Source organism: Magnolia sinica, chromosome 2 (assembly GCF_029962835.1).
Source record: "Magnolia sinica isolate HGM2019 chromosome 2, MsV1, whole genome shotgun sequence".
NCBI lineage: Eukaryota > Viridiplantae > Streptophyta > Magnoliopsida > Magnoliales > Magnoliaceae > Magnolia > Magnolia sinica.
The window spans coordinates 23539600-23565157 of record NC_080574.1 but is presented as its reverse complement, the minus strand read 5'-3'; the positions used below and the strand labels follow the sequence as shown (position 1 = coordinate 23565157).

Genomic DNA, 25558 nt, shown 5'->3' with positions numbered 1-25558 from the left:
CAAGTCTGGTAGATTTTTTGTGCAGACCGTCCACGGTGGGACTAAAAATGCATGGTCCGGATTCCCAGCCCTTGGGGCTGAAAACTCAATTACTTCATTTTATTTCCAAGGAGATTTTTTCGTTTTTTCTTTTTCCTTTTTCAGGAGAGGAGGAAGAAGAGAAGAAAAGGACATGACCGTAATTACAATATCTTCTTCCATTTGTCCACTCAAATCCTCTCATTACTTCCATTCCAAGCCCTTTAAATCGGATTTCTCGTCAGTTGGGTGCTGTCGTAATCAAAGGATCTCAATCTCGAAAGCATCGGAAGATGGATTTGTAGTTGTAGAGGACGATCTCCATGCACTTTTGGAGGTTTTCTTTCTCTTCATTTCTTCAGATTTCCCTCCTTTTTCTTTTTAATATTTGATATTTCTTTTCATTTTCTCTACTGCTATGTTGTTTGATTATTGAATTTTTAGATTTTTGTGTTATTTTCGTCTGAAATTTATTTTTCCTTTCTGGGGTTGAATTGGTTCTTATTAATTGAAGTTCTTGACAAGGGATGGTTATTGTGGCGTTTGGCTCCCTGGAAAAAGTACTCATCTGGAAATGGGATCTGCAAGTAGAGCTTGCAAATTCTAAGGACATGGATTGCTTCCTCACAATAAGTTTTTAACGAATCTTTTTACTTCGCAGTAGAATTCTGGTCAATTCTTTCCCAGTACCCAAATGCACTTTCTAGATTCCATAGGATTGCACTGGAACTGCTCTACTCTCACTACGAGTAGTCATACAGGCGCGCCTACAACTAACTGAGCGGCACATGGGGGAGAATGTGTATGAGATCCACTCCGTACATCAGGTGCGCTGCGTTATGTTCCCCGGATAAATTTAAAAAAAAAAAAAAAAACTGGGTTGGTCAAAAACTCAGGTAGGCCACACTACAAGGAAGAGTTGGTATGGGACTCCAAATGCTAGTTGTGTATGGGCCAACCGTGGTTTATATATACCATCCCATCCATTCACATGACACTTCTCACCATGATGAGGGTACTCTCTAAAAATCATGTAACTATGAAACTCAGGACCAGAGCTGTACACGAGTCGAACTGAGTCGAGCTTGGCCAGTAGCTGACCCCAGCTCGAACTCGGCTCGGCTCGGTCCTCAAGCCTGACTGGCTAGCTCGACTCAGTTCGGTCAGCAGCTCGGGCCACTTCAAGCCGAGTTCGAGCCTCTGCGACATTTTCTCAAACACATGGAATGCACCTTCAATTTCTCATAGTATGCAAAACAGCAGCAGCAGTTTACAGGCATTTCATCAAACACTCAATAGGCAGCATCAAAATCAAAATACAAGGGTAGTTTTACCATGTAAAGTTTTTTTTTTTTTTTTTGTAGTGATTTGTCTCGTATCATACCTTCCTCGCCACCAACTGATCCTGCAGAGAATGTATGCACTAGGGCTTGGTGCTCAACCCTAGCCCAACCCAAGGTTCCTATACCTCAACCCTAACCCAACCCAACCCAACCTCGGGTTGGGAATTCTCAACCCAAGCCCAACCCAGGCGGGCTCGGTCAGGTTGTCTGGGTTTGTCAGGTAGCTAATATTTTCATTATTATATTAGTCTATTATATTTTCAATATACATCTTATTTTTTGTACCTATAATTTTATTAAGTATATATGTAGTTATTTATCGTAAAGAAGTTCATTTTTTCTCAACAAATAAGCTAAAATATAGGACAATTACTCCTTTAAAAGTCGTATTGTGTATCAAGCAATCTATTTGGGAGAGAGAAATCCGGCGTATCTTGTTAGCTTGAGTCATCGGAAATGACGTGGACCAATGAAACCCAACAGTACTGGAATTTCATGTGCCTTCAACATAGATGATCCGCACTCAATAATAATTAATTTATAAGGAATTTATATATTGATCGGGTTCGAGTTTGGTCAGGCAACCCGAGCCCAACCCAAGTTTTATCGGGTTGGTGTTTGTATGGCCCAAGCCCGAGACCAAACCTGATACATCCTGCCCAAGCCCAACCCAATGTCGGGTTGGTCACAGGTCGGTCGGGTTGAACCCGCCCAACTTTCAGCCCTAGTATGCACCCAAAACACCACTTCGTTGAGTCATTTCATCAAACACTTGGTGAGCAACATCAATATCAAAATAACCGAGTCACCGAATTGATTCGATCCAAGTTCTATTCGAGTTGAGGTTCGATCCGAGTCAATTCGAGCTCGGACAAGATTGAACTCGGCTCGAAATTTTTTCGAGCTCCAAAAATCAGCTCGACTTGTCTCGAACTCAGTTTTGAACCAAGTCGAATCGAGCTCCAAAAATCAGCTCAACTCGTCTCGAACTCAGTTTTGAACCAAGTCAAATCGAGCTTTTTTGAGTCTAGTCAAGCGAGTTAACCGAGCTAACTCAGTTCGTGTACAGCTCTACTCAGGACCACATTATGTGAATTAGAGGTTTCCTATGGTGAGCCCCACCACCTTAGTTTTGGATCAATTTGATGTTTGGGATCAAGGCCTAAGATGGGGGTGGTCCACCCCAAACTTAACAAGAAAAGAAACATGTGTTAAGCATATAGCAAAACTCTCATAGACGAATATTACAGTTTAGGGAACACCCTTGATGGGGGGGAATCCAGGATGTTGGGGACTTGCGTGTATCCCACCTGAACGATTCCACTTCCCAACGTCACTAATAGCGTGGTCCCTCGGCTTCCACTCAATCAGATGAGGGATGGAACGACATCTAATCCCAATTAACGAAATGGAAATCGTGGAAACCAGGGAAGCCACGAAGTCAGTGTCATCTCTCGATGCCCCATTGATGATAGCCGCCCCATTGCATCCTCAGCAGCATCAGCTACCCCCATCTCTAGTTCAGTAGTATCAGCATCCAATTTTGCAACATCCACATGAAGTTGTCCATACACGTCAGTGAATAGCCAGGCCCTCATATGACAATACATAGCCATGCAAGTGTTTTCAATTGCATTCCCAATGCCCAAACTTGACAAACAGAATCTCAGGGATTTTGTTTCCTGGAAACAAATTATTTAGGCGCTTTTATATTCCATGAAACCTAGCGCCCCCTTATTAGACATGAGTACCCATGGAGACACATGGCAGATGTATAGGAGACCTGGACATCTCGTCCCCACCTTGGATGAGCCACACCCCAAGAAACAAGGTTTAAGATCCAGTCCATTCATCCAGGGGGCGTCATGGTGAATGTGCCCTAGCGCATCAAGTTGGTCCATTATCAAATGGCCACATGTGTACAGATATTGGTCCATGTTTTTTTTTTTTTTTTTTTTCTCAGTTCTCTCACATGAGTGGAGCTTGGGTTGCATTTGCAGATGCACAGCTGCAAGTAGCATTTGTCATTGTCATTGCCATCATCATCGTCTAGCTTCCTTTTGTACCTAGGCTCTGGAACTAGCCATGGCAGAGGCTCACAAATCACAATCCAGGAATGAATGCTAGATGCTAGGATCTCAACGTAGGTCCATTACAGTCCGTCATCATCATCCATGCCTTTTCCTAATTAATTGGTTTGGCTGCATGAATCTTGTTTGACCACCCACTCTATGAAGGGCCATAACCATGGTTAGAACATTTTTTCATCAAGCCTTTTCTTACCACCTCTACCCACATCCTTTTGAGCTTTCTCATTGCCCATTTAGAGCCTTCAACTTGTAGCAACTCACTCCTAACCGGTGCAATTCTTGATCTTTATTGTATATGACCAAGCCATCTAAGTCTACTTTCCTTCGTTTTATTACCCATTTGTGCTACTCGGAAATTCCTCACATGCCTTCATTTCTAATTCTATTCTTGTATTGCCACCGATCCATCTCAACATCTTCATTTTAGCTACACATCATATGAACATGTTGTTCCTTAACTGCTCAACATTTTGTCCCATAAAGCATGGATGGTCTTATAAGTGGTACACGGCAATCACATAAAACTCCAAAGGCACGTCTTCATTTCTTCCACCCTGCTTGAATTCTACGATCACTCCACTCTAGTGAATTATTGACCCAAGATATTGATAGTGGCCATTTTGGGAAAAAATTTGCTCAACCATCTTTACTAAATCCTTGTTTCCACTCCTATTTTTACTAAAATTGCACTCGGTATAGTTTGATTAATTTTAAATCTTTTAAATTCTAACGCACTCCTCCATAAATCTAGTTTTATCTTTACGCCTTCCCCCATATTGTCAACCAAAACTATGTCATCTACAAACAACATACACCCTGGAATCTCTTCTGCAAATGCCTCGTTAACTTGTCCATAACCAATGAATGTCCAAAAAAAAAAACTCGTCCATAACCAATGTGAAAAGGTACTAGCTCAAATTTGATCCCTGGTGCAAGCCTATAGTAATGGGACTCACCTGTCTTTCCACTAGTGGTCCTTATATTGGTTACCACTCCCTCATACATATTCTTAATCATGTCAATATATCCTCTTGAAACTCCTTTCCTTCACAACATTCACTGGATTAACACTAGGGACCCTATAACAAGTTTTCTCTAAGTCAATAAAGACCATGTGGATATTATTTCTCGTCAAGTTTAAAAGGAAAATAGCTTCAATAGTAGACCTCCGTAGCATGAAACCAAACTAATTTTCTGATACATTCGTTTCATAACTTTGCTTTTACTCAATACTCTTTCCCAAAGTTTCGTAGCGTGGCTCATAATTCTAATCCATGATAGTTAGTGCAACTCTATCTCATTTATTCTTATAAATAGATAACATGGGATTTTTCCTTTATTCGTTTGGCATTTTCTTCAATCTTACAATCTTGGTGAACAAATTTGTTCACCATAATAACCTAGTATCTCCCATATACTTTCAAACCTCTATTGGTGTACTATCTGGCCCAAGGGCATTTCCTGTTTTCATCTTTCTCAAAGCTTCTTTCATTTTCAGATATCCTAATTCTTTGGAAGTATCTATGAACTCCGACATCATTTATATATATATATATATATATATATATATATATATATATATATATATATATATATATATATATATATATATATATATATATGTTTATGTACATATATATTTCATGCACCAATTGGTATGTTAGAGATTGTAAGAATGGCTCCAAGTCCTACCCATCCATCCATTAATGACAGGTGAGAATCTTTATTAGCATCCTCATACCCACCTAATGCCCAAGCAACTTTGAATCCATGTACATAGATTCCCACCAAACATGATTGGAATGGATGTGAGGCATTGGTACCAAAATAAAATAAAATCCTATTTACTACTAGTACTACTAGGAATACACCATCTTTTCCCTTCTATGAATTGGTTATGCCTGTTTTTCCATTTAACATGCTTTTGGTTATTCTTGAGATAGTAGGCAGTAGGTCCCCAATATCTTATCTTACAGTTATTTGTGTGATAAGTGGGTTAAAGCTTCCGCTGTATGAATTCCTTCATGTGTATACATCAAAGTTGGATTATGCTTTTGTAAGGTAGATTTTTGTAATTCATACCAACTGCAGTTCCGTCTCTTTTGCAGATACTACCACGAGATTTACGAGAGAATCTTCGAAATGAACCGAGAAGAGCTCAACTTTTAGAGGTGATCACTCTCAAGAACAAAAATCCAAATGATTATTCTTCAACAGGCATTCCTTTTTTAGAGTCAATTCGGTGTCCATGACCCACCTCTTCATATGAAATGACTGGGGGGGGGGGGTGGACCATATCTTTGAAAAGTGATTGTGGCTTTTATTGCAATTGACATTTACATTTCGCTTATATCTACAGGTTATAATGGACTTAGGTCGTTGCCCAGAAGCACGTTTTCTTAGTGAATCTGGCGGGCAATATTTGAGGAATACAGAGGTAAACATCAAGATATTGAATTGCAACTATCACCATTAGGATGCAATGTTGAATTGAACTGCAATGATTAGTTCAGTAAATTGAAATGACCTGATTACAATCATCTTCCGAGATTTATAAATTGAAATTATGAAACTTTCAAGTTGGACTGGAAAGATATGTGATGAGGACATCTTATTACGTACACCCTTATGTACATATCAGAAGAGGCGGGCCGCGCCGATTTCTCTATGGCTAGGCGAGTACCCGTGATCGCATTGAAAACCCCATATACATGTGCGAGCATTTGTAAAACCCCACACTGGGAAGATGCACAACGTTATAGACTGATTTAGACTGTTGGATCGGAGGGACACGACGATTGGGCCATTGATTGTTAATCGTCCACATCAGTTTTAGACTTTATCATATTTTAAGATTTAGTTTTTATTATTTTATATTTGGACACATTATGATTGTTTTAGTTGATTTTATTTAGACTAGGGTTATTTTCATTAAAATTAACAAGACGGAGATTTCTATAATTTTTGAAACTTCTTGGATCTATGAAAAGAGGGGAGCGTGTAACCTCTCTCTCATTGAATTTTGTATTTATAAAAAAAAAAAATCTCTTGCTTTCTTCTCCTGTCTTCATACGATTTGAAGATACTTCCATATGATTTGGAAGGAGGATTGATGCGAGGCTAATCTTCATCAATGGGGGTACAAGGTCTCATTCTATCCCCACTCCATTTTCTCTTTTCTTCCCAATATAGTTTTTTTTTTTTTCTTTAGATTCTTAGTTCTCCCATCTCAAATCTGTCTTCTCCCAAACTCAACTTTCTCATACCTATCCACAATCCAAACCCTAACCGAACTAAACCCATCCTCCCACACCACACGTGTGACCGTACGGACACACGTGTGAATCCTACCCGCCCCTTTTGGTTTTCCACCATCATTATATCAAAACCCCTTTCTTCCATCTCCAAAACCCTAACCCTAAACCTAAATTTCTTAATTTTCCTACTTTTCCAAATTACCCAAACCCTAATTTTCACCCTAGGTTGTATTAAGTTTCCTATTTTGAAATAGACTATATCCTATGCTAATTGGATATCCCTATATCCATTAGATCCTAGTTTCTTTTTTATTTAATGATCTTGTGTTATGATGTTGGCAGCTTAGGTTAGGATTATGCATGATTTTCTTTTGATTTTCATGATATTTGTGATGAATATAGCAACGTTTGTGTTTTGTTGTTAAATATCTTAATTTGGTTATTTGATCTCACATGTTACTTAGTTCATGCATCGGTCCTGCATCAATATGTTCCTGCAATGGTAATTATAAATTGGCAATTGCCTGTATATTGAACTAACTATTACAAATCAGTTCAATTGTGCATCCAAATGTGGCCTTAGCATGCTCCTTGTTCCGTTTTCCTTAACTTCTACCTTATTCTTTCTTAAAAAAAGGAAAAAAATAAATAAATAAATTGTCATTGTCCAACTGCGATGTTGTACAAGATTCTCTCTCTCTCTCTCTCTCTCTCTCTCTCTCTCTCTCTCTCTCTATTTTTTATTTTTTTTATTTTATTATATGTGATTGCTATGGATTTCCTCCTACCTATATAACTAGAGTGTGGATAGATGGGTCTGCCTTTGACACCATCACAAGCACCAATCTTAATGACAAGTGAATAGAATTGCAAACATTCATTTTAATCAAGAGGAAATGACAAAAACTAATGGTGCTTCCTTGTATACGAAGTAAGGAAATAGCCATCAAATGACTGTTACATTACTTTCAAATCCACTTAGCAGTGACATAATTTCAATGTCTCCTGGGCCTCTATACAAATCCAAATTACAGTTTGGTTGTTTCCACTTTACTTAACTAATAATTGCCATTTGGTGTTAGTGCATCCAGTTGCAGCTGAGGTTCAGATACAACAGTTCTGGGAAAACCAAGACACTTGCATTCTCATACTGGCAGTTGTAGTTCTCCATATTTTCTGCAGCCATTCGCATGTCCAACATACACCCTTGACACAAATGTCAGATGCAACGATTTTCTAGAAGATGGATAATTCTTGTCCTGTGGCTTTTGGTTTACCATCTAAACAAAGCTGGAGGTTTTTTCTTTTTTCTTTTTTATTCCATTGATTAGGTGTCGATGAGAGAGTTGGAGGATGCTCAGAAAGCTGTTGGAGAGTTTGGAGGAGACAACAGAGCAGGCATTGAGGGAACTTTGCACCGAATATCTGCAATACGAAGCCGTAAAGGGCTAGTTGTTGGCCTGACATGCAGAGTGGGCCGAGCAGTTACTGGTCATGTTGACATGGTCCGCGATCTTCTGGATTATGGGGAAAGCATCTTGTTTCTAGGCCGGTATGCTTTTCTATTACATGATCTACAAGGATGCTCCATATTTAAGAAAAGAAAATTTCTTTTGTCATGTTAGATATGTGTGTTGAATGCACATTGGTATAGCACTCTTAACTACTGGAGAAATCCCTTACTTTGTTCTTGTTTCTCTCATTTGTTTGGTATTATTTTTTTTGGGATGCACTCCAGTGGTACCAGTACCACTAAGTTTATGGTGGTACCAGTCATATGTGGGGCCTAGTGATGTGTTCAAGAAATTCAACCCATTCATAAGATCTATCACCTCAGAAAACCCGCGAGGCTAAACAATCAGCCCAATCCAAAACTCAGATGGGTCAAAGGATAGTGAACATATTGAGAGGGAACACCCACTGTTGATTCCAGTGAGGGCCCATCATGTTTTATATGTATAATCAAGGCCGCTCAGACCCGATTCAAGGTTGGGTGTTGCATCCCTGCTCGTTCCCTTGGCTGTGGCCCACCCTAGTTCTGGATCCGGCTGAGTTTCAGGTCGTAAGGGTTTTCTGAGGTGACACATCTTATGGTCAGGCTGGATACCATGAACACCGCAAATAGGCCCTACATCTGCCTAGTACCACTGAGCTTGTGGTGGTACTGGTACACTGGATCACACCCGTTAACTTTTTAATTACTCTAGTTTTTTAGTACGTTTGAATTTCTCTAGCAAGGCGTTTTGGTGGCAGGATGTTTTTTTGCCCAAATTATTTTTATATTAATACCTCATTGATTTTGTATTTACATTCAGATACCTAATTAAATAAACTTTTCATTAAGCTACCTCATGAATTAAGTTTATTTTGATAACAGTACCTTCCTTTAGTTTTCTCACACTTCTCATAGGTTAAGTCTCATTCCTATCTTAAATAACCAAAATGCCCCTGTAGAAGATTATGACATCAACAACCATCTTCTTTTCATGAATAAACGCACACAAGATGATTGCTTTGAGATTGTACTCTCATCTCATCACGTACTTTATAGACAAAGCATATTATTTCATGGTAGATGGCAGGGCCCACATATGCTAAATGCTTATTACAAATGCTTATATCTGAATTAGTAATCAAGCACTCAACCTCTCTACACATCTCATACACGTGCATGATGTCAAGATTGTTTCATCTATTGTTATGTAATGGACAGGCCATACACCAAAAAAACACACCAATCAGATGATCCTAACCATCAACTAGAATATGTTTGCATGAATGCCATTGGTTGGACACTCCCCTAACTATCCATCTGTAAACCTCAATGGTCTTCCGATCAGTAGGTACAGCCAAACAAATGGAAGGCCTGTATCTTGCACATTTGCATAGATATTGACTGCTAGATGACAAAAATAAATATTGATAGCAATGGACTGGTGGATCCTTCTCTTTAGGATATTATGAAATCTATGCTAATGCACTCATGCATATGAGATGGAAGGAAGATTTTGCAGCACATTTGCGAACATGGCACATGTTCATGAAATATAAGACATTCATTAGTTGCAGCCCACCAGGAAAATGACCTAGCCAAAAACTGAAAAGGCCAAATGGGTATATTAAATATAGATGGTTAGTCAATTTCTTTTTTACATGTATGGCCCCAGTTTATGAGCATACCGGTCGGATTATTGAGCCAAGGAGTCTAATCACTTGGACAAGCATGATGAATAGCTTGGATCTTGATGACATTTTTATTTTTGGTGATGTACTATGTTTTAAAGATTGAATGACTCCCTATTTGCCATATGTGTCTAGCCCAACTGATGAACGAAGCAGTCTTGCTTTCATGCTGCAAAACACACGTGCTGGGGCCCACTGGTGAGAGGCTTGGATCTTGCCCACGGGTGCTGCTTTCCATTGGAACCGTTGAGTAGCTGAGGTAGGTTCAAGAAGCATTGTGAATCTAGACCTCTTCCATCTCTACCACGTGTCATGTCTAAAGTGATCACATGGTGGATATATCTACTCAATCTAAACCGTCCAATTCAAAGGCCATGTCATGTATTGCCTTCATCCTGTTGACACACATCAGATGAATGGATTGGATGGCATATAAACACCATGGTGGGCCCTACACAAAACTAATGGTGAGCGTCCCACGCCAACCTTTTCCTAGGGTGTGGCCTACCTGAATTCTGCATGTTCATAATTTTTTGGGTTCCAAGGTGGCCATGAGCCAGTGTACCTAATGGATGGGGCGGATCTCATGAAAGTTCCACCTACATGGCTCTCAGTTATGTGAGATATCGAGCTCGGCTCTTTATGTGTACAAGTAGTTTTGTCATTTAAGAAATAAAAGCATTTTGTTGTTATGCGGAGGGGCATTTTATCATTTATGTAAAAATTAAAATAACACAATCTAGCAGGATTTAGAGTAAGAAAACTAATGGAAGATACTGCCATGACATTTAGCTTAATCAATGAGGTAGCTTAATGAAAAGTTGATTTAAACAGGTACCAGGATGTAAATACCAAATTAATGAGGCAGTGTTATTTAAAAACCCCTCTAAATAAATAAGATTTCTTTCATTATATTTTTGGGCAGTTACATATTTTTCAATAGTATTAATTTATATTCATCTGAATTGACCAACATGTTAGCATGTTGGGTTCTTCTGTGTTTTCATTTCGAAGACCTTGCGTCTCTTCCAAGTTCTATGATTTTGGGGGAGTTATATGATGCTGAGGCTGTGACGATGCTTGATAGCAGACACTCAGAAATTGTACACATGACATATATTAACTAAAAAAAAAAACTGACTAGATTGTTCAGGCGACTGTTGCCCATTCACAATCCCAATATCAGATTGGTTAAATAATCCCAACCTCTGATTCATGGACAATTGTTTGTGGAAATAGGAATAATTTTTCGTTGTTAACCGTCCAATTAATGTTCACCAATCCGATAGTCAGATAATCAAATAAGCATAATTTTTTGTTCATGATACATAGAGAGGGTGTCATAACAGGGAGGTTTCGGTTGACTACTTTTATGCCACGTTTGCAATTTCCAAGTAATCTGTAAGTGCCTGCGTATCATCCATCACCCCCTGCCAGAGTATCAAAGTTTTTCTTGTGATTTTATATGAACCTGTCATCTTTAGGCTATTATATATGATAGATGAAAACATTTTCCATCTTTCCTGCCATTTTACTAGGCCGGGAGTAGGTAAGACAACCGTCATGCGAGAGATTGCACGCGTCTTGGCCGATGAACTTCACAAGCGAGTGGTATGTCGTGATTTTTTTATCAGTATCATTATTTCCATGGTTCACATTATTTTTGCAGTTGATTCTCTCATATTTTCCACCATCAAACTGATAATTGAGATAGGTAATTGTGGATACTAGCAATGAAATAGGAGGTGATGGGGATGTTCCCCATGCAGCCATAGGAGGTGCACGGAGAATGCAAGTACCGAAGCCGTCCATGCAGCACAGGGTCATGATTGAAGCTGTTGAGAACCATATGCCTGAGGTAGTCATTGTTGATGAGATTGGCACGGAAGCAGAGGCACTTGCTTGTCGCTCTATCGCAGAAAGAGGAGTCATGCTCATCGGCACTGCTCATGGAGAACGACTTGAGAACATAATAAAGAACCCCACACTTACTGATCTGGTTTGTTTATTTTTTCTTTACATGAACCATTTGTAATTTCATATCCTCGCGGGAATTGTAAGGTGAACTTTGCCAAACATGTAGTTTGCTGAAGTGCAGGATGCCGCACATGTGGGGCCATGATCTGGTTATCCAGACCGTGCAATTGATAGAACCCACGATGGATGGGAATGTGTAAAAAATCCCCCAAATCATCCTAACGCACTAATCTTTGGCCTGAAAATAAATGATTATGATAAAATGTGGCAACAGCCCGCATTCAATGGAAAGAAGGCAAAGGTAAAAAATTTAGGGTCTTCCAATTTGGGACATGTTTGGGGTATTCCCCATCTAGGTCCATCAGATCAACAGTCTGGATCACCGGGCCATGGCCCCAACATGTACAAGTTCCTGTTCCTTGGAAAACTATCTTTTGCTCAGGCTTAGCAGCTAGGGGTGTCAATGGGCTGGGCTCAGGCCTGAAAATTCAGAATTTTGAATGGGCCTGGCCCAACAGCCCAGCCCAAAACAATTCAAAATCTGGGCTGAGACCTACCTCAGGCCCTGCCCATTGACAGCCCTATTAGCAGCCTACAGGCTGTCCTTTCATATAAAAGGACTTTTGGTTACTTTTCAGTACTCTATGACAATTTTCATCTGATGTTCTTGTCAAATATCCAGGTTGGGGGAGTTGAGACTGTTACTCTTGGAGATGATGAAGCCCGTGCTAGAGGTTGTCAGAAAAGCATTCTTGAGAGAAAAGCTCCTCCAACCTTCCCTTTTCTGATTGAAATGAGGGAAAGGAAACATTGGGTCACGCATCGGGTACGTCAACAATTGGGACCACAATTTGGATGGCCTGGAGTGACATCCATTCATGCCGCATGTACCGTGGATCAGTCGGAAAACACAGTTGTGTTGCCCATAAAGCAAACATACTTTCAAACTTTGATCTTCTCAGCATCTCTGTACTCTATTTACATTTCATTCATTTGCACTCTATTTATGAATTATTAGCCCCAGATATGGGTCTTTTCCTATCTAAAAGTAAAAGAACTCATGTTATATGTTTGTCATTGGCTCATTACACACATTTGTACAGAATGTTTCGAGACATTATCATGGGTGATAATCCTTGCATCTTATTTGATTCTTTTAATATATGCATCTTATATTATTCTTTTAATCTATGCAGACTGAAAGGAGTGTTGATATGTTGCTCCATGGTAAAAAGCCCTTGGTTGAGGTAAGGATTTCAATACCTCCGTACCCCGTACTACTTTAAGCATTGACTTCAAACATATGACTAGAATAGGCTTTTGACAAATTGTTTGAAAGCTAGGAATGCAGACTCGCCTTGGTTGACCAATGAGTCAAAACTTGAACAAGTCAACCCAGTGACCTTGCTTACTCTCATTAACTTTGACAAGGTTTGACAAAATATATAATGAAAAGCAAAAATAAAAAAAAAAGGTGAGGAACAAAAGAAAATAATAAAGTAGAGTAAAACCTTTTTGGGTTATTTTAAGCTAAGATATAAAGAATTAGAAATTTAAATAGTTTAGAAAATATTAAGATCTTCGTGAAAGATAAATGTATAAATGTGCTAGGGAGAATAGTGGATTGTCACACTATCACTTGAGAAATAATATGCTTGATGTCCTAATATGCCCATTTTGTGTATATGGAACCCATGGTTCCAAGATCTAGACTATTGACTTGATCTGCCCCATGGATATGAGATCCTAGGTACCCAACCTTTGGCCCGTTGTCTCTCTGATCTATTTCTCTCGGACGTTGCTTCTTCTCACTAACCTTATATTTTAGGCCACTTTTTGAAGGTAGGATCTTCCAACATGGGATTAAGCTTTGACTTTGATGATGATGAACATGGGAGCAGTTTCTGGGAGATGGAAGGGATATTAGGTTTTGGGAAAATATTTGGTTGGGTAATCAAAAGTTGAAGCATCGGTTCACTCAATTAGCAGGAATTTGTTAGAGGCAAATATTCCAATTGCTTGATGTTTTTATTATCAGGGGGAGGAAATTTTTTGGGCTCCACCTTGTAGAAGAAATTTGAATGATGAGAAGGTGGAAGAATTGGTTAAGTTGATGGATTTGTTGAGTAAGGTTTGTCCATCAAGTTCAGAATCAGACTTGTTGGCATGGTTAAAAGAAAAGGCAGGCAATTTTTCGGTCAAATCTTTCTATTAAATGCTTAGTGGGGAGTCTTCTATGTGAGATGTGAGTCATAAAGCTCATGTGTGGAGCTACGGTGCTCTTTAAAAAGGGGCAGCTTTAGCTTGGCTTGTGGTAGAAATAAGGTTTACGTAGTGGACTGTTTGTGTTAAAGGAAAATGATTCTTCCAAATGTACGTTTGATGCGTTATTTGTCGACCATCTCTTTATTCATTGTGGTTTTGCCAAAAAGATGTGGGAGGGTTTCCTTAATTTATTTGGAATAGAATGGGTTTTTCTGAGGTCCATTTAGCAAATTTTTGTAGTTTGGCATGGCGGGTTTAATGGAAAAAGTGGGAAAAGAGTTTGGTGTCTTTGCTTAGTACAAAACATAGGCCAGTTTAAGGACTCGGTATGTTTTCATGCTGATCCGAGTTGACTCACTGAGTTGTTAAACAATGCTTCTGACAATAGCTATAATAATGAAAAAGGATATAGAATTTAGAAAAAAAGCAAAAAACTATACATAGGACTTGGCTTGAGGTTGTGAGAAGGATTATGAAGGCTTGTAAACTCACCAACTGAAACACTGTTTTAAACAGTCTGACACATATAATGTTTCTGTTGTATCCCCAACAGTTGATGGGATTCTTTTTTTGGTTTTATTCTTTCCGTACAGTACAGTTTATCAAGCCTGTAAGATATGCTGCTTTTGATGTGAAAAGAAACTTCAAAAATGTTTTGTTTTGCAGGTGAGGAAGAGGGATGATAAATTCAAGGTTGTGATAGAAAGATGGAAAGCATATGATGGAGATGGAATTTAATCCCTTTATCCACCAAAAGCATTTCAAGTCAATACACTTAACCATATCTATGTGAAAAGATTAGGCACGCACACTGTTATTTTGCTGCTATAGCTCGAGGTTATTGAAGGTAAAGCAGACATCATGTTTCACCTCTTATCTGTTTCTTTTTCTTCATCCCTTGGATGTTATTTTTTCACGTCATTGTTAGTCAAAACATCCCGTGAAGCCATGGTTTTAAGACTCAGGCTCGTCCGAGTCAAATCTGATTCAGTACTACGCGATCTGGTACATACCATGAGTTGACCCCCAAGTCACCCACTTGTGTGAGTTGGGCCAATACACCCTCTGATTCAGGCGAGTTGCGACTTGTGTAGAGACTGAATGAGTCCATTCACGGAGTCTGAAAACCATGCACGAGGCTTATATAGAACTGAGTCAGCAATGTTCCAAATGTGCAGAAGCAGATACTGGCATGGGTTTCTGAAGAATCCAAACAAGGCAATAAGGTGGCAGTGGGCAATTGTAATCTTCTTGCCACATTCAGTGCTAGTGTCAGCAGTGTATTGTATTGTATTGTATTGTATTGTATTGTATTGTATTGTATCAAGTATCTGGGCCTCATCTGCCGTACCCTTTCACAGGAAAGCAGTTGGTTTTTTAAGTGGTCTATACTTTGCATTATCAGAGCAAATGGGATGGGTTTTTTCCCATCTGCTGGACATTTAATGGACGGTCAAAATAAAAAACTGTCAATGGTTCAAATTCAACTTATTAATACGAGGTCAGGATAGTTAAATAAATACAAAACCTTTGATGATGATACGATGGTTTCATAGAGCTACTAATCTATGCCATGTGTACTATTTCAGAGTGTCTGAGTATCATCTATTATCACTCTGCAAGAGTATCATGTCACCCGCCAAAATGACAAACTTAGATCCTTGACCTTACTTTGTCTTATAAAGATATTGTGATTAGGTGATGAATATAAGTTCAATGCCATTTTCAAATGAGCCATTTTGCACGGTTACACATGTCATGCATGAAGGGCATCTGATCAGTCCCACTTGCCCCATTTTGGGTAAATGATAAATCATAGACTACTGATCTGATGATCCTCATCATCAGAATTCTCTTGTTAAATCGGGACCACTGACCTCTTTGATTTTAACCGCTTACCTGACAGCTTGAGATTGGATGGCTTATGATCATTTCAATCAGCTAATTTCTTGCTGGCTATGGTCTATCTACGATGGTTTCTACAGTTTGGATGGCCTGGATTGTGTGCGTGGTTGTCATGTGTTCGGTTGATTTGTCACCACCTAAATGAGTTGCCAATGAGCTGACGCACCTGGTCCATCCCATAGTTCAAAATTCCAAAAACCCAACTCGCTGTGGAGCTGGGTCAGGTTGACTCGAAACGATTCCACCCAAACTGAAAATACTAGCCACCTTTATGGCTGTTACTAGCGCAGACTCGAACTCGATTTTAGTCCAATAAACCAACGGACCAGATCCGCCAATAGCGGCGTATATACTACCATTCGATCAGATAACTTGGGGCAGTTGAATTTGGACCATTGATACAAAAAGAAAACATATCATTTATACGGTGGGGATTTGTCATGATCCTTTTACTAATAATTTTTTGTGGCCACCAGTGCCGAAAAGCTACAGCAATCTCATTCACATGATCATATAAATGAATGGACAGGAAAAATAAAAGGATAGAACAATAAAATATATTTTTTTTTAAAAAGCTGAGGATATAGCTAATAAAATATTTAAAAAATCAGCTTTTTATTATTCCAAAAAAAAATAAATTTATTCTAGATTTCTCTTCTTACCAAATTCCGATGGCAACGCCGGCTGTTATAAGTCATTCAGTAACGATTTCTCCACACAACAGCATACATAAACCCAAAATCTCAGCAATATATTATTCTACCTTTCCATTGTCTTCCAAACAGAAGAAAACTGAATACAAGCGATTCTGTTTGGGAATTAGAGCAGAAGTGATGGCGACTGAGAAAATGGGGATTAAAATCGTCCAGAATCCTCCCGAGTCGAAGCTTCAAGAGCTCGGAGTAAGGAACTGGCCCAAGTAAGATCTCAACAGCCTTTTTTATTGTGGTGGATTTTCTTTTTTTATGCTTGCGTTTTTTTTTTTTTTTTTCCTTTGTTGGAGTTTCTGAGTTTTTGGTGGGAATTCGATTGGAACTGTGTTTTTTGTTTGAAGAATGACAGAATGCAAGTGGGTTTTTGAAATAACTGGAAATGATGCATTGAGCTTTAGCTGGGATTTGCATTCTCTCTCTTGGAATATTGTTACCGGATTTCCTTCCTGCCCCAAATGCTACACTGATATCCATTATCTGTTCTGCTTGCGATTTGGGGTCCATAGGAAATCTATGCTTCTTCACAGGATGAAACTTTTGGCCTCTCACTGCTATCTCTCCATAGGAAATCTTTCTATATTTAATCAAAGCTTCTTTGATTCAAATAATTCAAACACCTGAAAATAGAAACATTCTCTTTGAAGGATCAAGTTTTCTTGTTCATGGATCTATCCAATCGCATAATTCTCCCATTGATTTCCCAAATAGGGCATAGTTACAGAACCCTTCTTACGGGCCTGTTTGGTTAGAGAGAATCCAGAACATGGACATGGAAGACCCCTGTGGAATCCTCGTGAAATGGAGAACTGCAGAATCCAACAGTAATCCCGTTGTTTGGTTTGGAGTTCAGTTCTCTGTAGAAATGTTTAAAGGGCAAAAGTTGTCTCTCGTAACCTTGGAAATCTACATTTAACAGGTGTTTTGGTAGAAAGCGATATCCGTCTTCCCTTAATAAAACCTTGGAAATGGAAGTAAATTCCAGGGCTACTTTCTTTTTCCCCCTCAAACAGGGGAAAATTATATATAGATGGAAATCAATATCTTTTCCAAAGTTTTCATCATTCTCAATAGCGACAATTCTTCGTTACTGATCTCTTACCAAGGTTGACTTACTACACTGATATTGTCTCAAGACTTCGAAGGAGGCATTGTAAATGCTTCTTTAATGATTGTTATGCATTGTTAAAATGAAGGGTCTTGTTTGCAAATGGAATCCCGCATTGCAATTCTTCTCTATGCCAGCATTTAGAACTGATTACCTCTCATGAAAGATATACATAATACATGTGAAGGGAATATAATGGCAATCTGGTTTCATTAATTTGCAGATGAAATGATTTATTCAAGGCTTCTTTTGGATGCACATTTGAATTGAATTGCTGTTATCAGTTCAAGATAGTGGGATCCCCAAATTGTATTTATCTTCCTTAGTATTCATGTCGAGGGATTGGCCTCAAAATCAGCCCCTTTTTTTAACATAATTTTCAGGTTAATGTAACTGCAATGTGAGGGCTAGGCTACTTAATCATCATGAAGCATCATTAGATATGATTTTATCGCTTCCTCTTGATTGGAATGAATCATCACATTTCAATCTGGTGGTGCATCCAAACGTACCCTGAAACTTTCCCAGTTCCTGCTGAAACATGAAATCACCCACAGATTCGGCATGTCACTCTATGGATGATTATTCATTGAGAACTGATCACCTTTTGGCAAGGTATCGCAACTTGTGGTAATGTACCATATTTTCCGCCAACATGCTGCTTTTTTAGGACATCAGTACCTTGAAAATGGTAGGCCCTATCTCAACGATCAACTGGCACAAGAATCAAGGCTAGCCAGCTCATCAGGTGGGCGATGTTGTTGACAACTGACAGTCTGACTCAATGAACAGGTGTGGCCCCTGTAATGAGCGGATTAGCGTGATTTTTTAGAAGAGTGGTCGTCGTGGTGGGGCCCACATTTAGGTGATCAATTCTCTTACTTGTTATATGTATGTCTTTGTATGACTGGACTGATGGGTCGAGACCATGGCATGTTTAGGTGGGGATGTCCTCCAAGCAAATTCCCATGGACTTATGGTGCTAAGGAAACATGCTTTCTGTTGGAGGGTAAAGTTAAGGTCTTCCCCGATGGACACAACGAGTTCGTGGAGTTTGGGGCCGGCGACTTGGTTGAGTTTCCCAAAGGAATGAAGTGCACTTGGGAGGTCTCTGAAGCTGTGGACAAGCACTACAAGTTTGAGTAGCTGAAGCTCTTTCTCATGTAAGAATGAAATATTTTAGCTTTTAAGGCCATCAACTGGATCCTGTTTCATATAATGGAGAATGTTGGTAGGTAGATAGAACTGCCTCAACTCACCATCTGCTATATGCTTAGAATAAGAGGTTGGGTTTTTAGTGTGACCCCACTCATCCTTTTTTTTTTTTTTTTTTGCTTTTTGCCCGTTCTCCACGACGCAAGGGCCCACTGTGATTTCTAGAATCATCCTTCCTACAGGCACACCATAACCAGACTGTCAATTGCATGCAAATAATCAATTAAGCTCAATTTTATTTTTTTTTCTTGGGCTTTTAAGTATTCACCTACAAACCACAATAAGGCTTTTACCAGATTGTCCAACTGATGTGTTTTTTTGCACTATGATCTATGGTGGGGCTCACAAGATGAATGGCTCTGATAATTTAAAAAAGTTAAGAGCCCACCCATGATGGAGAGTAGTGCGAAACCGAAATTGGAGTGGAATGGGTCCATTTTCTTTTTAATGATACGTGTCATGGGTTTAGAGGTTCTGGGTAAAATGTTAGAACAATTAGCTTCTCTTTCAAGTATTTCCTTTTAAATGTTATGAACCATCCAAACCATGGATATGATGCCCTCACCTAATTGAAAGATGCTAGATGTATAATGTTTGGTCTTGTTTCTAGGTTGAATGTGAACCACTCCTGTGTTTGGTCATTCGTCCATTTGGTGGATCCCAAGCACGTAGACGGCCTGGCTCAAAAGTCAGGCCTGTCCGCCCATCATCTGGGCCATGGAAGAATGGAACAACGGGTGTGGTTAGAAAGTTCGCCAATGGTTCCCATTTAATTGCGCTGCTGGATGGGTGGACGAGCCCGTCAGATGGATGGACATGCTCACAATGGGCCAGACCTGTTGATCGGACATGATCTTGTTTACATCTAAGAGATATTGTCCATTCACTGGGTGGGGCCCACTGACTTGTCCAGGATGTGCCCCCACACGTAACTGACCGTGGATCTCCCCATCCCAACTGTTCTCTATGGTGTGGCCTACCTGAGTCTTGGACCTGCCTGATTTTTATTTTTTATTTTTTTTATGATGAATGCGACGCAGAGGATCTGATGGACCTCTGTATAACAAGCAGCACTATACATAACCTCTGTATATTGTTTGATTGCTTGTTATCAATGAACCGTGGGACAATTGGTTCTTTAGATCACCACCATCAGTGGGACCCAAGGTCAGATTGGTTTCTCATGTTAGAGGACCTGAAACTGCAGTACGTGGCCCCCATAGGGGAAGGTGCAGAAAAGTAATTGGATAGGTTTGGATGCATGCACAAAAGGGTCTACTTGTTGGACGGTCCGATGAATGTAGCATATTTAAATGTCTTTAATGGAGAAAGGATTCTACAATGTTTCAGTTGGACGCGGATTGCCGACTGCCGTTGCCAGTAGCCAGGTAGCTACTGGACAGAGCTCTGTGTGCCGCAGAACGATGTATGTGTTTGATCCGCGCCGTCCATCTATTTTTTTAGATCATTTTAGGGCATAATTCGAAAATTGAGGTAGATCCAAATCTTAAGTAGACCACACCACAATAAAACAGTGGTTATTGATCGCCCACAGTTAAAATTCCTTGGGCTCACTGTAACGTTTATTTGCCATCAAACCTGTTGATTAGGTCACACAGACCTGCATGAAAGGAAAACACACATATCAGCTTCATCCAGAACTTGTGTACCCCCCCTAAAAGGTTTTTAATGATGGGCGTTCAATCACCACTGTTTCCTGTGGTGTGGTCCACTCGCAATTTTGATCTGCCTCATTTTTTGGCCCACACACCCTAAAATGGTATGGAAAAATGGATGGATGGAGTGGATAAAACAAATACATCATGGTGGGGCCCACAGAGCAGCATCCAGAAGCTACTGGACACTGATAGCGTCAGTAGCCGATCCACGTCCGTATCCCGTACCCCAATCAGCCAGGTATCATATATTCAATGTGATTATTGGGGCCTGGACCGACTCAGTGATTTGGACACAGCTCAAAAACCTGGAAACTCGACTCGATGTTTTACTGGGTCAGGTTCAGGTCGGCTAAACAGACTTGACTCGAATCAAGTCGACTGAGTCATCAAATCAACTCGTCGAGTCAGTTCCAGTACCGAGTTTCACAGTGACTCGGCCTAAATCTCACAGAGTTGAGTTGACTCAGTCAAGTTTCCAGTCGAGTCAGCGAGTTTTAGAACTACGGATGTGGAACATCCATCACGCCTCAACAAATGCATGTGCATGCGTGTGGATTATCAAAACTCGTCCCTTCCAAGTGGATGAGGACATACCTTTCTTCAGGAAGAAATCTTCAATAAAAGAGGAGATAGCAAGAGTTCCTTTCCTAACGATTTGTATACTCTAAGGAATCTGGATTACTTGAGATACATCAATGGATATCCTTACATGAAATGTATGTATATTGATAGCTTTGGAACTTCTCTCCATCGTCTTGGCCATTTCCATCAGATGGCTTACCTTCCCATACTTCAAAGAATTCTGGCCATCTTGGCCATTGTTTTTCTCATTAGAAGGTCCATCAGATATTTGATTAATTGGGCCAATGGAGAAATGGAACGTCTTGATGATCAGATTGCTGAATCAGGTACGTGATCACCTGCATTCCTCTTCCTATTTAATCTCTTCTTCCTCTCTTCTCTCTGTTATCTCTATCTCTGTTTGTAGAAGGGATGACGATTTCAAAGAAGAATGTCGATGGAAGCAATGCACGTGAGGTGAAAAACCCATTGGTTGTATCTTTCGGTGAAATGCTGATAGATTTCGTTCCGGACGTTGCTGGGCTTTCTCTAGCGGAGTCGTTGGGATTCATCAAAGCTCCTGGTGGAGCCCCTGCCAATGTGGCTGTCGCCATCGCAAAGCTAGGTGGCCGATCCGCATTCATTGGAAAGGTGGGCCATCGCGTCTTCTCATATACTGTTATTTCTCAGTCGATTGGAATCTCTCCTCTGCTTTGTTTTTTGGTTTTTTTGCTAACATGCGCATGTGGAATGAAGCACCTTGGATCCCACTGGTCTGGGACCGGAATCCTCAAAGCATAAAACGCCCAAGCTCTGTGGGTCCCACCAGTTGTAGATGTAAAATGCTCTCCGTCCATCTATCGTCGATTCTAAGTTTGGGGCATTAAAATCGGTTGATTTTTTTTTGTATGTACGGTTCAAATAAGGATCCCCACCTGATGGATGGACTGGATTTAAACATATATCATGATGGCTTCACATTGCTTCGGTGTATTACACAGCAGCAGAATAGGGGTGTTGAAGACGATTCCGGTCCAGTGGTCTGATACTTGAACCGGAGACAAAAGATCTAAGCCATCGATTTTAGCTACTATGCTTTTGGAAGGATCGTGGATGATCTGTGGGTCATACACAAAAGGATCCGACGGTTCAGATCGTCTCTGGAATTGACTAAGTTTCAATTGGCTAGCTAATTCCACACGCAATCTGAGCCCGGCCACCCACACACACAAAGACGTGTGGAATATGTAGGCGGGATCTGAGCTTTTCATCTCATTGGAAATAATGCAAAACTAACACATGAATCTAGCCCATAAGATCACAGAACTTTAGATGGGTGGGCCAGACAAAAAGACCAGTAGGGCCCAGCCCATGTCTCTGTTTCTGGGCCCAATCCATATTTCAGGCCTAGTAGTTAAAATGCGTTGGGTTCAGTGCCACAAGTTTATATCCTTGATCGGTGAGTATGGCAGTGGGCTGGGCCTGGCCCATGAAAAACCAAAATGTTGAACAGAGCTGGCCCAATAGGTCCACCTGTCAATGGTGGAAACCTGGGCATAAATCAACTTGGGGCCCACCATTGAGGCCAACTGTTAGGAATGATGTGGGCCCAAATGAGCCAAGTTTAGGCCCATGAAAACCACAGGAAAATGAAAATGTTTTAACCATAATTGTGGTGCAAATGACTTTTGTGGGCCCCACCATGATCTGTTGATGACATCCACTCAGACCATCGTATACTCAATTCCACGTTAGCAGAAAGCATGTTTGATTGCATGCAATGTTGCATGTACCACACAATGCTTTTTATTTTTCTGCTGAGTTGTCCGTTTACGTAACATCTGAACCGTGCAAAAGGTTTTCTGGATTGTGAAGATCAACTGGGCCAAAAATCAGAATGGCCCATTTATCAGACAGGATACCCCATAGAAACAAATGGACAGCCAACCGAATGAAGCAATTCATAGGGTGTGGCCCAACTAATGACTTTATTGTTCCAATATTGGCTTATGGTGATCTTCATGGCATGGTCCACCTTTTCTAAGGTTAGGATGTTCCACTGAAGTAACAGATCTGCAGAAATAAAAATTAAAACCGTTATATGTTTAAAATGCTGTCTACCCTCTAATTTTCTTTCCTTGTATTTCAGTTTGGAGGTGATGAATTCGGGCATATGTTAGTGGACATCTTGAAGAAGAATGAAGTGAATGGTGATGGCGTATGCTTTGACCCTGACGCCAAGACTGGACTTGCATTCGTGACGTTGAAGAGCAACAGAGAGCAGGAATTCATGTTTTATCGAAATCCAAGTGCTGACATGCTGCTGAAGGAATCTGAGTTGAATTTGGATCTCATCCGGCAGGCGAAGATCTTTCACTATGGATCGATAAGCTTGATCACTGACCCGTGCCGGTCGGCCCACTTGGCCGCAATGCGGGCTGCGAAAGCAGCTGGCGTGCTTCTCTCATACGATCCAAATGTTAGATTATCACTGTGGCCATCAGCTGATGCCGCCCGCGAAGGAATTAAGAGCATTTGGACAGAAGCTGACTTTATCAAGGTTAATTGATTTATTTATTTATTTTTGTTTCTAGTTTTCTGTTTGTTTTGATGATTAAGCATGCATTTGGAAACGTTCAGATGGCGATCGAGTTGACTCGACTCAGTGAGATTTTGAGCCAAGTCACTATGAAACTCGGTTGTAAGCCTGTGACTCAGCTTCAACCTGGCTTCGGCTTGACTCGAATCTAGTCACTTAAGTTTTTTTTTTTGTTTTTTGTTTTTCACATACAAAAGTAAGAAACCAAGCACCATTTTTTATATTTTATCGTTCATAACTATTTAAAATATTTATAAATAATAATAATAATTTAATATATTAAATATCAAGTCAAGTGAAATAATGACTTGTCCGAGCCTTCAAGTCAACCTGACCCAGCTAGACATCGAGTCAGGTTTTCGAGTTTTTAACTACACTATATACACCAAGTGCTCAAACTCCAATTTGGTTATTTCTACATTACTTGATCAATCAATTTTTTGCAATTCAATACAAATGTGCCAATGATATAAGATTTGGCTCTTTAGTTCCCTTTATTATTATACTTCAAATTGGACTACTTTTAAAGGGTGCTGATTATCTTACCACAGGTTAGTGACGATGAAGTCGCTTTCCTAACAAACGGTGATCCTGAAAAGGAAGAGGTTGTTCTGTCGTTGTGGTTTGATGGACTGAAATTGCTTGTGGTCACTGATGGCGAGAAGGGGTGCAGATACTTTACTAAGGTTTCGTTTCATCTCATTTATTATTGCATTCTTAGATGATTTCTATCAGTTTTTCACTAGAATCTCTAGTTTATATTCTGATTATGAAATTTCTTTTTGTTTTTTTATGATTTTAGGAATTCAAAGGAAAAGTGGATGGATTTTCTGTCGAGACAGTGGACACAACAGGAGCTGGTGATGCTTTTGTTGGCTCTCTTCTTGTTTCTCTGGCTAGAAATGATTCCCTTTATAAGGTTTTTATTTTTCCTCTCTCAAATTATGCATTTTTTTACAGTTCTGTATGAATTTTTGTTGTTCAGTCTAACAAAATATTCATGTGGGTCCACCTTTTGGTGATCCCGATGCAAATTGTTTATCCGGTTGGCCCAAATTGCATTTGGGAGAACCCTGAATTCTCCACCATCAGATGACCTAACTTCTAACTAGTCCCCATTAAATGATGTGGACCATTAACTATACATGTCAATTTTCATTGATGGCTAGGATCATCTGATGTGAGAGATACTATGTCATGGTCGACCACCCAATAATGGAACCCAGTAGATCACATCATCTTGGGTGTGCAATGCCTGCAACTACACTGAAGAAACATTGTTTCTTTCAATTGGGATCTATTCATTTACAATGTAGTATTTATGTGTTTTTTTCCCTTTCTTAATATATGTACAGGATGAAGCTAAGCTAAGGGAAGCTTTGAAACTGGCGAATGCTTGTGGTGCAATCTCTACAACACAAAAGGGAGCAATTCCAGCCCTTCCAAACACGTCAATGGCGCAAGAACTCATTGCAAAATCCAAGTGAAAATAAAAGCAGTTGTCCTTTCGTCTGTTAGACTTGGTTTTCTTTTAGCTTACATTAGTTGTAACTTTATACTTTTATACATGAATCAATGCCCAGCTAAACTGTTTCTACTGACTTTCACCAACAAAGTCTATATAAGAAAAAATCTAATTGAAACTGAA

At 39.8% G+C, this 25558-nt stretch overlaps 3 protein-coding genes across 5 annotated transcripts; all 3 read left to right on the top strand.

Moving 5' to 3' along the window:
- On the top strand, positions 1-15673 carry LOC131236664 (uncharacterized protein ycf45). 2 transcript variants are annotated; one of them, XM_058233982.1, is made up of 11 exons: positions 1-355; positions 780-845; positions 5560-5622; positions 5811-5888; positions 8040-8260; positions 11430-11502; positions 11606-11890; positions 12551-12694; positions 13065-13115; positions 14800-14980; positions 15312-15673. In XM_058233982.1, exons 1-10 carry the CDS (start codon positions 173-175, stop codon positions 14869-14871), a joined length of 1236 nt encoding a protein of 411 aa, XP_058089965.1. In that variant the 5' UTR covers positions 1-172; the 3' UTR covers positions 14872-14980; positions 15312-15673. The 2 variants fall into 2 exon arrangements, with proteins under 2 accessions (XP_058089965.1, XP_058089966.1); XM_058233983.1 differs by lacking the exon at positions 780-845 and having other exon boundaries at positions 3-355.
- A 956-nt stretch (positions 15674-16629) lies between these two features.
- Positions 16630-19159, top strand: LOC131236668 (uncharacterized). Its single transcript, XM_058233988.1, has 2 exons — positions 16630-16957; positions 18798-19159. Exons 1-2 carry the CDS (start codon positions 16710-16712, stop codon positions 19000-19002), a joined length of 453 nt encoding a protein of 150 aa, XP_058089971.1. The 5' UTR covers positions 16630-16709; the 3' UTR covers positions 19003-19159.
- A 142-nt stretch (positions 19160-19301) lies between these two features.
- Positions 19302-25558, top strand: LOC131236666 (fructokinase-2-like). 2 transcript variants are annotated; one of them, XM_058233985.1, is made up of 6 exons: positions 19302-21658; positions 21742-21962; positions 23461-23871; positions 24462-24596; positions 24713-24829; positions 25266-25558. In XM_058233985.1, the coding sequence occupies exons 1-6, from the start codon at positions 21460-21462 to the stop codon at positions 25395-25397; spliced, it is 1215 nt and encodes a 404-aa protein (XP_058089968.1). In that variant the 5' UTR covers positions 19302-21459; the 3' UTR covers positions 25398-25558. The 2 variants fall into 2 exon arrangements, with proteins under 2 accessions (XP_058089968.1, XP_058089967.1); XM_058233984.1 differs by having other exon boundaries at positions 21739-21962.

Bases quoted from the DNA above. Each gene is read 5' to 3' on its own strand.
- LOC131236666 (XM_058233984.1), top strand. From the start codon at position 21,460: ATGAAATGTATGTATATTGATAGCTTTGGAACTTCTCTCCATCGTCTT. The intron at 21,659-21,738 runs GTACGTGATCAC...CTCTGTTTGTAG, and splicing joins TGATCAGATTGCTGAATCAG to AAGGGATGACGATTTCAAAG. The intron at 23,872-24,461 runs GTTAATTGATTT...ATCTTACCACAG, and splicing joins CAGAAGCTGACTTTATCAAG to GTTAGTGACGATGAAGTCGC.
- LOC131236664 (XM_058233982.1), top strand. From the start codon at position 173: ATGACCGTAATTACAATATCTTCTTCCATTTGTCCACTCAAATCCTCT. The intron at 846-5,559 runs GTGCGCTGCGTT...TCTCTTTTGCAG, and splicing joins AGATCCACTCCGTACATCAG to ATACTACCACGAGATTTACG. The intron at 13,116-14,799 runs GTAAGGATTTCA...TTTGTTTTGCAG, and splicing joins GTAAAAAGCCCTTGGTTGAG to GTGAGGAAGAGGGATGATAA.
- LOC131236668 (XM_058233988.1), top strand. From the start codon at position 16,710: ATGGCAACGCCGGCTGTTATAAGTCATTCAGTAACGATTTCTCCACAC. The intron at 16,958-18,797 runs GTAAGATCTCAA...TGGCATGTTTAG, and splicing joins GGAGTAAGGAACTGGCCCAA to GTGGGGATGTCCTCCAAGCA.